This window comes from Theropithecus gelada, chromosome 1 (assembly GCF_003255815.1).
Source record: "Theropithecus gelada isolate Dixy chromosome 1, Tgel_1.0, whole genome shotgun sequence".
NCBI lineage: Eukaryota > Metazoa > Chordata > Mammalia > Primates > Cercopithecidae > Theropithecus > Theropithecus gelada.
Window position 1 is genome coordinate 70,130,008 of NC_037668.1, and position 15,455 is coordinate 70,145,462.

At 42.7% G+C, this 15,455-nt stretch overlaps 1 protein-coding gene across 1 annotated transcript in view; it reads left to right on the forward strand.

The window, feature by feature from the left end:
- The window catches only part of RIMKLA (ribosomal modification protein rimK like family member A), a 43,008-nt gene extending 32,759 nt beyond the window's left edge, over nucleotides 1–10,249 (forward strand). The window contains exon 5 of the mRNA XM_025397025.1: nucleotides 522–10,249. Within this exon, the coding sequence (XP_025252810.1) occupies nucleotides 522–1,012 (491 nt within the window). The 3' untranslated portion in view covers nucleotides 1,013–10,249. The remainder of the gene's footprint in view (nucleotides 1–521) is intronic.
- Nucleotides 10,250–15,455: the final 5,206 nt, after the last annotated feature.

A 15,455-nucleotide genomic window follows, 5' to 3' on the forward strand; every position in this document is an offset into this window, starting at 1 on the left:
AGGCTGGTCCAAACTCTTGGCCTCAAGCAGCCCTCTCACCTCAGCCTCCCAAAGTGCTGAGATTACAGGCGTGAGTCACTGTACCCAGCTGGCATTATTATTAATGGCTGTACAATACACTGTTTTTCCCTACTGTGAGAGATTTAGATTATAATTTTTCATTTCATCATTCAATATGTATTGAATATTTATTAAGTGCCCATCATTTACCTGGCTCTATGATTTGTATTTTAAATAATACTGCCATTAACATCTTTGTGCATAAAGCTTTTTTCCCCCCATACCATAAGATTATTTCCTTGGTAGTGGGATGGCTGGGTCAGAGGAAATCAGCATTTTTAAGACTAGATAAAAATTGGCTGTATTGTTTTCCCGAAGGGTGTAGTGATTTCCATCCAGACCTTTTGTGATTAATGATCGAGCCTGTCTTTCTTCCCCTCCTGGGCAGACCCCTGTCTCTTCTTTGAAGAGTCATCTGACTTCTCAGTTGTCACCTTTACATCACTGTGCTTTCCCCACAGGTGGCGTGGGTGTCATGTGCCCGCTGACAGAACAAGGCAAGCAGTTGGCTATTCAGGTGTCCAACATCCTAGGCATGGACTTCTGTGGCATTGATCTCCTTATCATGGACGATGGCTCCTTTGTGGTGTGTGAGGCAAACGCTAATGTTGGCTTCCTAGCCTTCGACCAGGCATGCAACTTAGATGTGGGTGGGATCATTGCAGACTATACCATGTCCTTGCTGCCAAACAGGCAGACTGGAAAGATGGCTGTCCTCCCAGGACTGTCGAGTCCGAGGGAGAAGAACGAGCCGGATGGCTGTGCTTCAGCTCAGGGAGTTGCAGAGAGCGTCTATACCATCAACAGTGGGTCTACCTCTAGTGAAAGTGAGCCTGAACTGGGAGAGATCCGGGATTCCTCAGCAAGCACAATGGGGGCCCCACCCTCCATGCTGTCCGAACCTGGCTACAACATTAACAACAGGATTGCTTCTGAATTAAAACTTAAGTGAATTCCTGCTCTTTGGCAGCATTTAAACCAAATCCTACTGCTTCCCTAGTAGTTTTGAGTGAATAAAATCTGGACTAATGTGATTTCATTTGCACAGAAACTAGAAATCCCATCTGGGCACTCAGCATTTTTTCTAACGATGATTTAAGCAAATGGCCTAGCTTTGTGGTTTTTACAAAGACAAATATAAAAACACTCACCAAGAACAACATCCCGACTGATCAATATGAGACTGACGTCTGCTGTGAGCACGTGGATATTACAGCCGACTCTAAGGCACTGACCCTGCTGCTGCTTCTGACTTTTAGCAGTAGAACCCATTAACTCGAAATGGCTTATGGAAATATGTACTCAAAAGCAAGCACGGGATGGAAGCGTGTGCAGGCGAGCTGGAATGTAACTGCAGTAATAGGTTCTTCACTAAGTGTGTGTGTGATGCTTGGAAAATACACAGTTCAAACACTATTAGAGGATCAATCTCTGCTCCCCATCAATCACCATCTTGACCATATTTCTCCGACACTCAGGATATGGTGTTTTAGGGAGCTTCCTCATTAGCGTTTTCAATGAAGCACTTTGTAGAAAGTGAGATTGAACGTTCTTTGACTTCACAGGTTGGCAAATGTCCTGCTTTGTAACTGGGCCTTTCTACAAATTGCTTTGCCACTCTGAATTTACAGACCCTGCTTCAACTAATGTCAGCTCTAGCAGCTTCTTGCACCTTTGCTGCCTTTGGCCTCAGCTGGAAATGCACTTCAATGAGCTAGTGGCCACACACTTTATTTCTTAAGCGTGCACTAGAATCTAACACCATGGACTTTCTTTTTCAATGGACTCTGTTCACTTGTCATCCAGAAGCCAGGGTTTTTACCATAGAAAGCTACTTGGAGATCATCATTCTTCCCCTCCTCTACTGAAACTTTGTGTACTGCTTCGCTGTAGGAGGTTTCCTTGTATGAGTGGGTGTTGTAAGTCTATTGAGTAGATGGGAGCCATTGGAAACACTCCAATCCCCTTGAAATTCTACTTTTACCTAGGATCCAGACACCTGTCCTTACCCACTTTTCCAAACGGGGAAGACTCAGGTATCAGGAATTACTCATTGCACATTTTGGCGGGGCTAATGTAGACATGACACCAAGTGCTTTTTATTTTAATTCTCTAAGCAGTAGATGAGATCTTTCCCTTGGGAGAAATCACAGAGATGGAGTTTTCCATTTCTGCTTATATGAAATATGACTGAAAATAAGCAAAGATACCTTTTTAACCAAATACACTAGAACATATGCACTCAAGAGTTAGCATAATTGGAGTTATTTTCTTGAGGTTGCATGTGCTAAGAACACTTAGGGTTCCCCTTTGGGGTTACCTTTGAAGCCATGCAAGGCAAAAAGCCTCGCAACTTTATAGTCAGACCTTGTGTTTTATCCAACGCCTCCTCCTGCCCACCACGGTAATCCTGAGCTTCATCACCCATTTTATTTAGCAGACTTATTTTCTAATGCTCTTTAGCTGTTAAAAAAAAATCATTCCTCAAAAAATAGATCTACCCTTAAAGGACAAAGATTTACCAACACTGAAGACCCTTACAAGTTGACAGTTTCTAAAGAGGGTTCTAGAAATGTTCTGTGTAAGGTCAGCTTCACTGGAATAAACATACGTCTTCCCAAGGTGACTACTTCGAAGGCAACACTACCCATTCGGGTGCAGAAATTACTGTACTTATTCTGCCAGAAATGTAAAATGTGTATAAAGTTAAGCTATTGCATTTTTTCGTAATACATTTAAATAGAAATTGGCTTTTAAAGTATTGTAGTTAAAACCAGATCTCACCAAGTAATAGTTGTACAATTGACAAATGTTTGGTGCCATGTAATGGAGATGTCACACTACACAGTTGTAGTTTAAATGCAGTCCAACATAAGGTGCATGCCACTGAACTGTAACCCTAGTAATGTGTCTTGTACAGTTGAAAAATAATACTTCACCCTTATATAAGTTAAGACATGTACCTGATCTTTACCACTCAGGGTGGCTTTAAAAGACGGACAGCTTTAGATTTGTTCTCACTGGAACTGGTTACACCTTCTGTGCAAACTTAACCAAGTGATGATCATCTGGAAGCTGCATTCCCTCATTTCCACTGTTTGGTGTGAATCTAGTCTCCCCACTTTATCTAAAAGGAGGCTAGCAGGGCCCCAGCCTGAGCAGAGCAGCTAGAGAGTGCTCCAGATTCCTTTGCCAAAGGAGGCCCATTTTCCAGCTGTGAGTGACATCTGTAGTCATTGGCTTCATTGCCTGGCACCAGTCCTGTCTAGAAGCGGAGAAAGCTGGATCACAGCTGGACCACAACCAGCCCCAATCCAGGATTTCCCATACCATGCTGGCTGTGGGCTCTGTGAGCCTCAGGCTATACTTGTCATAGCTGGCCACAGGCCTGCTAAAGGAACATGGGGTGCAGAGCCAGAGCCTAGTTCTGGCTCTCTGCTTGAACAGCTGACCTTGTGCAATGACAGGAACTCTATGTCTCCATGTTTCATTCAGATAGACAAAATGCCTCATTTGTTTACCTCTTTGAGGCTGAAGTAAGTAAGTGATACTGGTGCATGTAAGTTAATGGTAGTAGAACACCTCCCACATCTGATTTGTAACAGTTTCACATCACTCCTTAACAAAGAAAAAGGCCAGGCCGGGCGTGGTGGCTCACACCTGTAATCCCAGCACTTAGGAAGGCCGAGGCGGATGGATCACGAGGTCAGGAGATCGAGACCATCCTGGCTAACACAGTGAAACCCCGTCTCTACTAAAAATACAAAAAATTAGCCGGGTGTGGTGGCCGGCGCCTGTAGTCCCAGCTACTCGGGAGGCTGAGGCAGGAGAATGGTGTGAACCCGAGAGGCGGAGCTTGCAGTGAGCTGAGATTGGGCCACTGCACTCCAGCCTGGGCAACAGAGTGAGACTCCATCTCAAAAAAAAAAGCCATACATTCTTGGCATTAGCACACTGAACAGTGGTAAGGACCCTGAGAAAGGAATGCAGCTTCTCAGAGGCCTCACTTCCAGCCAGGGAAACTTAAGACCTGAAAGGAATATGGCTCTTTGTGTATTCAAATAGCCTTCTGGATGTATCGTATATAACCTGAAACTCTCCACTCTTGTATACCAACTAACGAAGTCTTCCTTATGTAACATAGATTGCAGTGTCTGTATATGGTCTTTCCATTATCTGGTAGTAGCATCTTGAAACTGGTCAAAACTTGAATGCCAATAGCTCAGTCACTCAGAATATACGATTCTGCACTTGGGAAAAGCGTCTTCATGCTGTTTTTCTGATCAGATATGGGGTTGCCAAAATGAGGATTTGGGGCTTTAGGTCTTTAGGATCTCAGAAACAATATAAGTGGATCATAAGCCACTAGTGTCACAATTGCAGGCTCACTGGTTCCAGCTAAAAGGAGATTCCATGACCATGGGGACCAGGAGAGGAGGAAAGGAAAAAGGGAAAGGTCTGGAATAGTTTTGTGAAAGAAAGAAAAAATTGGGATCATTTGGAATTCTAGTAGGAAGGAGGGAAAAAATGGCTCTTCTGTGGGCTGTTTTAATGAAAGAATCATGAATATGTATTGATTAGAAGTAGATGTCTTTGAAGCTCTTCTGCATAAAGATCATGAGATGCATGGATTTCCATCCACCCTGGAGAAGTGGGGGAGATGTGCTTCCTCCCTTCTGTAAATCCTGAGGAATGCTGGTCTTGAGAACACTGAATGCTCTGGGGAAGATGTAAGCAGCTGGCTGGGGAGTTTTAGGACCGCCCAAATAAAAGCTGACCCTCCCAGAGTCTAATGAACCGGCATACTATGTGCAGGCATAGCCTTAGCAGGTCAGTTTAAGGAGTCAGGTCAGAGAATAAATCCAACCTTAGTCAAGTCACTACAGTTTAATATTTTCCTTTGCAACTGGAGGTAAGCCTGTTTGCCATTAGTCTGAGTGGATGTCTTGGGAAGGCCCCTGAAAATAGCCATATTTGTCACTGTCCCTAAAGTGAATGTTCTTAGATCTGGGACTATTTTTGACTCTACCTCTGAGACTCAAGATCAGTACAGATTGTTACTTTAAAATGTTACCTGGAAGCCAATTCTTCTAAGGGATATAGTGTTTTAATGTTTTCCTAAAACTAAATCACGCCTCCATTCCAGGTCTATGGCTAGACTCTGCAGCCCTCCCTCCTAAAACCACAGGGCTGAATGTGAAAACTTTCTTTTAAGCCTTTCCATTTCCTTGTCTAGGTACAGTTCCTGTGCCAACATGCACTGTCCCGAGCCCTGTGCTGGCATTCCAACCTGGTTTGGTAATTTCGCTGTGTGGTGTTCTCTGGGGTTCCAGGGCCACACTAAGAAAGTCGCTTATGAGCCCCATTTGAGATCATGGAAATAGCATTTTGGAGACCAGTCTAGTCCCCCATTTTATAAATAGGGAATCTTAGTTCCAGAGGCCGTGGTCACTTGCCAGTCAATAGCAAGGCTGGACTCAGGCAACCTGATTCCTCATCCACTTTGGCATGCTGCCGGGGGTAGCTCCAGCCCTCCCTGGAATCGAGCACATGCTCCCATCCTGGGCCTACCCTCCGCCTCTTCCCCTTCTGATGAGCCTCTGTTCTGGATCAACACGGTGTTGATGTGCCAGCCGTCAAGGGTTCAGCACTTGGATGGCTTCTAGGTGAGAGCCCCAAAGGCATGTATATTTCCATGATGCAAGCTGGCTTCTGGCCCACACCGTCTTTAGACCAGCCAAGACCATTTAACTCTACCCCACACTTTCAGTGGTGGGATGTGAGGAAGAAAGCCCATGCCAAGCTAACTGAAAGCTTATTTGGCTCCAATTCAGCCAATGTTCCCTCACTGCGGAATGTCCTGGAACCCAAGGGTTTGCAGCTCCTAAACCTACTGCATTAGGCACACCCAAAAAGAAATCCTGTTTGATTCACATGCTCCGGTTTCAATCAGCAACAAGGTCAAAAGTTTCCCCCTACTTTCTGTTCCACAGTGCGTCCCCCTTGCAGCCAGACATTAGGCACAGATGCATCCCTGTTGTAACCCAAATGTCAGCTGAGGACTCCCTGCCTCTTGAAATCCAGATAGGTCTGATAACTGGATTCTGGTTCTGAACCTCTACATTTCTGTGATTTCTCAGAGACTTAGATTTTTGCAGCCACTGCTGACTCCACACTTCTGCTACCTCATTTTAAACAGCGTCTTATCCCTGCAATGCATCAGCTGAGACATGAAGCTCAGTTCCCTCGCCCATTTCCACATAGCAAAATTCAAGTGAGTGAGTGTGTGTGCCTGTGTGTGTCTCAGTGACGTGGGAAGGAATGGCAGATGCTACAACAGTGCAGACTCGGCACCCCATTTATAGAATGTTCTTTTTATATACTATGGAGGAATCTCCACTCACCTTCCACTCCACGTGGTCCCTGTCTCCTGTCCTTGGGACAAAGCAGATCCATTTATATTCTCACATACAGCCAGATGGATAGCCATTCCTTTTCTTAATTTGATTCCTGCCAACACCCTTACCGTCACTACTTCACCTTTTACCATGAGTGGCTTATTAAAAGCATTTTCCTGGACAAAGACAGTTCCCTCTCAAGGGGAATTCGAGTGCCATCTCTTAAGGTGATGCATTATTTTATTCTCACGACACAAGCCAGGCATCACAATGACCATATTCACCACTCGTTGCCAGGGGCATGCCTTTTGGAAGGCAGCATGGACTAATGTGAATGGTACTAGTTTGAGTCAGATCCAGTTCAAATCCACGTAACTGAAAGCTTGTGTGACCCAGGGACACTTTACTTCAACTTGCTAAACTTTAATTTTGTCACCTATAAATGTGATAAACTTGAATGTGTCGCACTTAACTACATGCCTGGCTTTCCATAGGTTCCTTTCCTCTTGCTCCCCCCACTGTGAGGAATACAAGCATCGCCTTCTTGAGATCAGGGCTCAGTGCCAAGGGATAAAAGCTGGCAGACAGCAGCGTTACAGCTGGGAAAAAGAGCTGCTGGGGGCAGGGCTGGCGGCAGCTCAAGCATGCTGTGGTTCAGGCCTAATGACTGGAAGGTCCCATCCATCCTTGAGGTTTTATGATGCTGTGTGCAAGATATAGCGAACGTATTTGGCTAAGAAAAATCCTGGAGGAAAGACTGCCTCAGACAACTGGGAGACTGGAAAGCCGACCTGGAAAGCAGCCTGACCTTGGATGATTTAGCACCTGGGTTTTTTGGCTCTTCCTGTATTAGGTTTGCTGGCTTCGCATCAAATGGAAGGAGGCGGTGCCAGGGACGTGAATTAAACCTGTCAAATAGAGGGTGAGGGGAGTGCAGAAGGCTGGGGGGAGGGGGGCTGTGTGGGGAACTCTGATAGTCCGACAGCACCATCTGGACTTGGCAGGGATGACAGCCCTGAAATCAGATGGAACTAACCAATAAAGCAGCTAAAATTCTGCTGTCCTGGGCCTATCCGGAGTGGGACTCCCATAATCTCCTATGTAGAAGGAACACGGATCTCCTGTAAGGGGAGAGCTGGGGCCCTTAATCGTTCTGCAGAGTTAATAAAGGTCACTGTAGAGGCAGGACTAGGCAGGTGCCTGGTTTGCTTAGTCCCACCTTGAGGGCTCGAGTTCCAGTGGTGTGTTGAACTGGTCTGCACTGGCCCATGAGAGAGTGGATTGTTCAATTTTCAGGAATTTTGTAAGCTGGTTGGTAAACACAGCCACAGTGACCATTAGAGATTATATTAACCTACAATTAAAGTATATTAAAAACAGTAATAAATACTCAAAACTCATCACTTCCTAGTTATTTTACTATTATCTATGTTCTTGAGGATACTGACATCTATTGTATTCGTATGGTGTGCTACAATATAATGGCATGCTATTGCACATCTCTTCCCAACCTGACCATTCAGTGACATCCCATTGGTAGCTGGAGAATCGGCCCTACTGAGAGTATTTACACCACAGAGATTGGCACACACTCTATATCAAGACCCCCTGCCCCAGAGCTGGTTGTTAAACATTTATCAGCACACCACTGCCACTGGGCGACAGAGAGAAGAAATTGATACACATAAGCACTGAAACATCTTAGTTCCAGGGAGGTAGCATTTGTGTTGTATTTCTCAGAAGCAAGTGTCCTAGTGTAATGTGCACAAGTGGCATGAAGTTTAACACCTAAAAGACTGCTTCTCTGCTTGCTCTGTCTAACTTCTGTGGTTTTAGCCCTTGAGAAAGATGTTTACTTTGCTACTAAACTTACTGGAGTGATTTGTAAAGTTCACTGTTACCTGTGGGCAGTAGTTCAGTTAAATTCCCTCCAGGAAAGTGGACTGTAGTTTTTCCTGCCCAACTGGCAAAATGAAAATGTGCTGGAAAGAATACATCTTAACTAGGCACTGAAATAGCTCATTTCCAAGTGGTTTATACAGCAATAACAGTGTTAACTTCTCCAACAGAGAAGAAATCATTTATAAATGATTGTTTTGCTGTTTTTGCTTTTTATTAAAATTATTACTATGGAACAGAATGCTTTGTTTGCTTTTGTCCCCAAAATTCTGTGCCTTTTGATGGTTCTTGTAAAGTAAGAATCACATGCTGAATCTACATTTTATTATTTTCTTATCATAAAATGAGGAAAAGGCTTCACAGAAGAAACTTCGCCCTATTCACTTGCACACCAGCTGCATTCTGAAAAACTATAATTTTCCTTTCAAACGCAGAGTGCCGTCTGAATTGTAATACTGCCAACTCTCAACTGTCAAGATGATGGAGGAAAATACTAATGCAGATGGCGTGAGCTTGTCACGGGCCTGCTCAGCGTGCTCTCCTGGGCTGACATTTGAATTAAGATTCAAATAGCAAGTGAGAGCTGAAAGCTGTTTCAAATGGCTGTGTGGTGCAGTGAGGGGTCTCAGGGGATTGAAAGAATCTGTGTACTCACCAGAAGAACTCTGACAGGTCAGGCAGGGCCCTCAGGACTTGTGTTTGCCTGACATTTCAAGAGGCTTCCTGGGAGAAGCAGTGATAAGACCCTGGGGGACTAACTTACGGTCAAAACAAGGCCCAAGACCCTTGAACTAAGGCTGTTCCCCAGCTTCTGAGGGTCAGGGGGTCCAAACTGAGGTCAGAACATCAAAGGGATAGTGCCTGACTGCTGCAGCCAAGGATAATTTGGGGTATGACATTGTGTACCATTCATATTGTCCTTGAACCAAAACACTGGGGAATGTGGCCTATGTTTCTTTCTTCTCTTACATGAAAATCGTCAAACTACACAAAAGTGGAGAGAATAGTAAACTCCCCAGAAAAGGACATTTCCATTTGCCTTTACCACAAATAGTAAGATTGGCAATAATCCCTTGATACCATCTAATTCCCAGTCCATATTCAAATTCCCCCATTGTCTCACAGAGAACTGCATTTAGCTCCATGGTAGACCAGCAATATTTGGTGGGAAAGGAAGTACTCTGGAAAGGTTGCTGATGGCTTTCCTACCCTCTTGACGGTGGCCTTGGCAGGAACCATGCTGCAGGGGCACAGGTTGAGCGATATTCAGGCTGGCTGCAGATGCCTTCCCAAGTTGTGGGATCTTGGGATTTCCTCTCCTCAAAGAATAAGCCTGTGACACTTCCCCTTCTACTTCCCAGAGTCACATGGTCTCCCTCTGGGACTCTCCCAGCTTCATGCTGCTGGCACCTACCTGTCTATCACGCTGGTACCCGCTGCTTTTCCTGCAGCTGTTGCTTTCACTAATAGCACTTCTTAAATCTGGGGAGAGGCTTCTCTCAAAAATGATCACTCTTCCACCAGCCTTACGCCTACTGTACTCTCGGTGAATCACAGCTCTTTAGAGCTCCCCAAGGGCCTAAGCATCTTCTTTTGTTAGAAAATTCTGGCTGAAATTCTCATGAGATGGGTCAGGGAACCTTGGAGTGGCAGCACTTGTGCCACGTCGAAAGGCACTCCTCTGACTAAAGAGAAGTGGCAGCTGAGCACACTGCCTGTCCAGGGATTTTCTTCTGCTCTAAAGGACATGATTAAGACAACTGGTCTGTACTGTATTGCCTGATAGTATCATATCAATGTCAATTTCCTCATTTTGGTGATTGTTCCAATAAGAATATGTAAGAATATGTCCTTGTTTTTAGAAAATACACATTAAATATCAAGGGATAGAGGGACATCATGTCTGCAATTTGCTTTCAAATGGCTCAGAAAATAATGGGTTTCTAGAGATAGAAAATAAAGCAAATGTGGTAAGACGTTAACATGTGGGAGATCTGGGTGAAAGGTATTATAGGAATTCTTTGAATGAGTAGTCTGAATAAGTCTGAAATTACATAAGCCTCCTGTGCTGGGTTCACCTCTTCTCCATTAAATGTTGTTTCCTCCAGTGTTTCCTTAGGCTTTCTTCTATTCCTTAGCTGCGGGTTTCATCCCTACATGATCTCCATTTCCTTGGTATTAATTAGCATGTACGCGATACTTTCAAATTTATCTCTGAACCCAGGCTTCTTTTTTTTGTTTGTTTTTTGTTTTTTTGAGACAGAGTCTCACTCTGTTGCCCAGGCTGGAGTGCAGTGGCATAATCTCGGCTCACTGCAGCCTCTACCTCTAAGGTTCAAGCAATTCTCCTGCCTCAGCCTCCTGAGTAGTTGGGACTACAGGTGTGTACCACCACGCCCAGCTCATTTTTTTGTATTTATAGTAGAGTCGGGGTTTCACCATGTTGGCCATGGTGGTCTTGAACTCCTGACCTCAGGTGATCCACCCGCCTCAGACTCCCATAGTGTGGAATTACAGGTGTGAGCCACCGTGCTCGGCCCAGGCTTCTTTTCTTAATGTCAGATGGCATATCCAGTTGCCCACCCTTCATCTCTCTTCGAATGTCTGATAAGCGTCTCAAATTCACCATGTTTAAAGCTGAATTCATGTTTTTATCTTTCCCCAACAAACCTGCCCCTCTTTCAGGGCCTCCTCAATTGTGTGCACAATGCCAACCACTTGCTCAAACCACACACACACAAAATAAAACAAAACTACAGTGGTCATTTTTGGCTGCTACCTTCCTCAACCTTTACCTCCAACTTGGTTTCTTGTGGTAAAACTTGACTTTTAAACCATGAACCACCTTTTTTCACTGAAAACTGTTATTTTTCTTTTTTGCCATGTTCATTAAGATGTTCTGGGAGATACACAATCCTGAAAAAGGTGTGCATGGGAAAACGCTTATAATATACAATCCTGGTTTTACATCCTGCTCCCAATAGTAACCTTGTTCATGTGCTTTTAAAAAGTGCTTATTTAAATATTAGCTATTAAAAGTGTGTTTGTGTATGTATGTACATAATATAAAATATTTATCTCTATCACATTGCACTGATATTGATGAATATTAGCAAAGACATATGTTTTCTGTTTGGCAAAATGATTGCATGGTTCTGTCATCCAAATAATGCTTCACCATCTTTTCTGAAGCATTTTCTTTGCCAATTGTTTGTTTTGTGTGACCTATTGTGTTTGAGAAATGTCGTACTTCACAGAGTCATCGTGAGAACAGGGACACCTCATTTGTACAATGTGTATCTGTAATGGGACATGGCAAGGCCTCTGGTGGCAGAGCAGTTTGGTTCCAATCTTGGTCATCTGAGGCCCTGTGGCAGAGCAGAAAGCCATAGAGTGCAATGATAAAATGCTATATAGTGAGAGCGTAGAGCAGCAACTCAGTGAATTTTTGTTAAATAAAGATTCGTAGACGATATGATATATTTGTAACAGTGCATATGTGCTTGCTAGTGGAAAATTTTAATCAGGCCTTTCAGAGATGATCCTTCAGCTCCACCCTTGTGAATTCTGCTGAGGACGCTTAGGAAAGATGTGATTACCAGGTGGGAAGATAAGAGACACTCTATAGGGAACCCACAGCATCACCAGAAATCCTGGCTCGTTTCAACCTACTTATACTCTTTGGGGTCAAGTAAACCACTTTTTTTTTTTTTTTGAGACGGGAGTCTCGCTCTGTTGCCCAGGCTGTAGTGCAGTGGTGCAATCTTGGCTCACTGCAAGCTCCACCTCCCGGGTTCACACCATTCTCCTGCCTCAGCCTCCCGAGTAGCTGGGACTACAGGCGCCCACCATCATGCCCGGCTAATTTTTTTGTATTTTTAGTAGAGATGGGGTTTCACCGTGTTAGCCAGGATGGCTTGATCTCCTGACCTCATGATCGACCCACCTTGGCCTCCCAAAGTGCTGGGATTACAGGCGTGAGCCACTACGTCCGGCCAAGTAAACCACATTTTGTAGAGCTGTTCAGAACTGAGATTATTTCCTGCCTCAATAAATCATATATAAAAATGAAATACATTTTCATTGAAGAGTAAAAAAAAATTAGGGCAAAATAAGAACACTTTCAAATTAATAAAAGAAAGAAAATCTGAGAATTTGCCATCTTTAGGCCCTCACTATAGGAAGTACTAAAATATTTATCAGTAATGTGAGCCAAGATGGAAGATGTGAAAAGAAGGAATACGACGACTTTACAAAATAATTATGACATGAGTTTAAGATATATTTGAAATAAATAATAAGAAGGTATAAGTTGGGGGGAGGTAAATGTAGTTAAAAGATTCTAAAGACCTTCTATTGTCAGGGATGAGGGTTTCCTAAATAACTTTAAATTTTGTTAAGTAAGAAACAAATGCTTGGATTCCTGGGGCAATCACTAAAAGAATAGAAACACGGAATATAAACTACGAACTTGCAGAGTGGAAGAAATGGAAAGAGAAAAAATATGTAATCAATCCAAAAGAAAGAAAAGGAAAAAACAGAACACGCAGAACAAATAGAAGGCATAAAATAAGACCATAGATTTAAACTCTAATAACTTTTAAAAACCCACATCATTTAGTGTGTAAACAATGGACTAAATGATTCTTTAAGAATGACAGATATAAAAACATCTTAATCATATTATTTTTACAAGAGATGCATCACAAACATTAAGAGCTGGGCACAGTGGTGCCTGCTCCAATTCCACTACCCAAGGGGCTGGGGCAGAAGGATCTCTTGACCCCAGGAGTTCAAATCCAGCCTGCATAACATAGTGAGAACACCTCTGAGGATACAAATTGTTTGGAAGTAAAAGGTTGTGTGAAGAAATATCAAGAGTTTCAGTCAAGGTGTAGTCAGGAAAACAGAAACTTCCCTAGGCATTTTGAATAAGGAAATTTATTTAATATCGAGAATAAGAGGCATACACAATCTTTGAAGTAGCTGGGTGATCAAGATCGGGGGCAAAGGGCACAAGCTGCTTTCACAGGAAATCCGCATCCAGGAAAACAACAGTGGATGATTCGCAGGAAGGTAAATGGTTGTTCCTTATGCAGCTTCCAAATTTTGAGCAGTTGGTCCTCATTGACAGAATTTTATCCAGAATCATAAAAGGAGAGGGATACTGAGAACTATAGCTCTAAGCTTCCCCTTAGAAGCAGAGGTAAATGATGAAGGGAACGGTAATGACGCCTAGCTGATAACAAGCAATCCAGCCCCAAAGGAAGTGAATGCAGCTATATTAATATGAGATCAAAATTAAGGCCCAAAACATTACTAGAGATAAAGAGACTCACACTTCATAATACAAAAAATTCCATTCACTAGGAAAATATAATATTTAAATGTGTACATACCTAATAACAAAGCCTCAAAAAATATAAAGCAAAAACAGGCCGGGGCGGTGGCTCACGCTGTAATCCCAACACTTTGGGAGGCTGAGGCAGGTGGATCACGAGGTCAGGAGTTCAAGACCAGCCTGGCCAAGATAGTCTCTGCTAAAAATACAAAAATTAGCCAGGCATGGTGGCACATGCCTGTAATCCCAGTTACTTGGGAGGCTGAGGCAGGAGAATAGCTTGAACCCAGGTGGCAGAGGTTGCAGTGAGCCAAGATCGCACCACTCCACTCCAGCCTGGGCGACAGAGTGAGCCTCTGTCTCAAAACTATATATATATATATAATTATATATAATATATGTATAATAGAATATATGTATATTATATATGCATATATAATATATGTATATACATAAAATACATATACACACATATATATAAAGCAGAAACTAACAGGACTACAAGGAGAAATAGATAAATCCACAATGTTAGTGGATAGATTTTATACTTTTCTTAGAAATGAACAAAAAGTCAGCAAAAATATGCAAGAATTGAAAATATGAGCAAACTTGACTTAAGGGGCACTGCTCCCAATAACTTCATTATTTTCTAGCACACACAGAACACTTAAATATTGACCACATTCTATAAAGAACATTTCTAAAAATCAAAATTATATACAGTATGTTGCAGAACCTCAATAAAGCTAGAAATCAATAGCAAAGAAGTTGTTTTAGAACTCCTATTTTAGAAATTAAGAATCATATTTCTAAGTGACTCATGAGTCATAAAAAATAAGAAATATTTAGAAAAATAAAATACTGCATTTTAAAAATGTATGGGATCAGCTAAAGCAGTATATAGAGTAAAATTTATAGCCTTAAATGCATGTGTTAGAAAAGAAGAAAAACTGAAAATTAAATTACTAAGCGTGAAAAAAAAAACAGAAAATTGTGGCCTACAGCCAAGAAGTAAATCAGTCTATAGAAATAATAAATTGGCCAGGCGCAGTGGCTCACACCTGTAATCCCAGCACTTTGGGAGGCTGAGGCAGGCAGATCACGAGGTCAGGAGATTGAGACCATCCTGGCTAACATGGTGAAACCCCATCTCTACTAAAAAAATACAAAAAATTAGCTGGGCAAGGTGGCGGGCGCCTGTAGTCCCAGCTACTCGGGAGGCTGAGGCAGGAGAACGGCGTGAACCCGGGAGGCGGAGCTTGCAGTGAGTGGAGATCGCGCCCCTGCACTCCAGCCCAGGTGATACAGCGAGACTCCATCTCAAAAAAATAATAATAAATAAAAATTTTAAAAAAGAAACAATAAATTTAAACAATAACTTTATAAATTTATTCAACGCAGAAGGGTTAATGAACAGGAATTCAGGAGAATAGATAAGACAGGAGTGAGAAGGCAGAAAGAGGCCAAGGAATAAAGAATAGAGTGAAAGTCTAATAAAATTGACTTTTTAGAATGTTTTTAGAAGAGGTAAGTTCTAATATTTTCTTTTAAATTGTCTGCTGAAGAGTTGTTGATCCTCCTCCTTACTCCTCCAGTCTTCATTAAGAGTCTATTTGAAAGAGCTGACTCATATTTGGGGTTATGCGTTAAGAGCTAACAAGAAGGGTCTCTGTCCTTAAAGAGAAGAATAAAGTGCTACACAATGTTGACTGGAGAATGAGAATTCATCTGAGGCTGAAAATTAGATCAAGAGATGG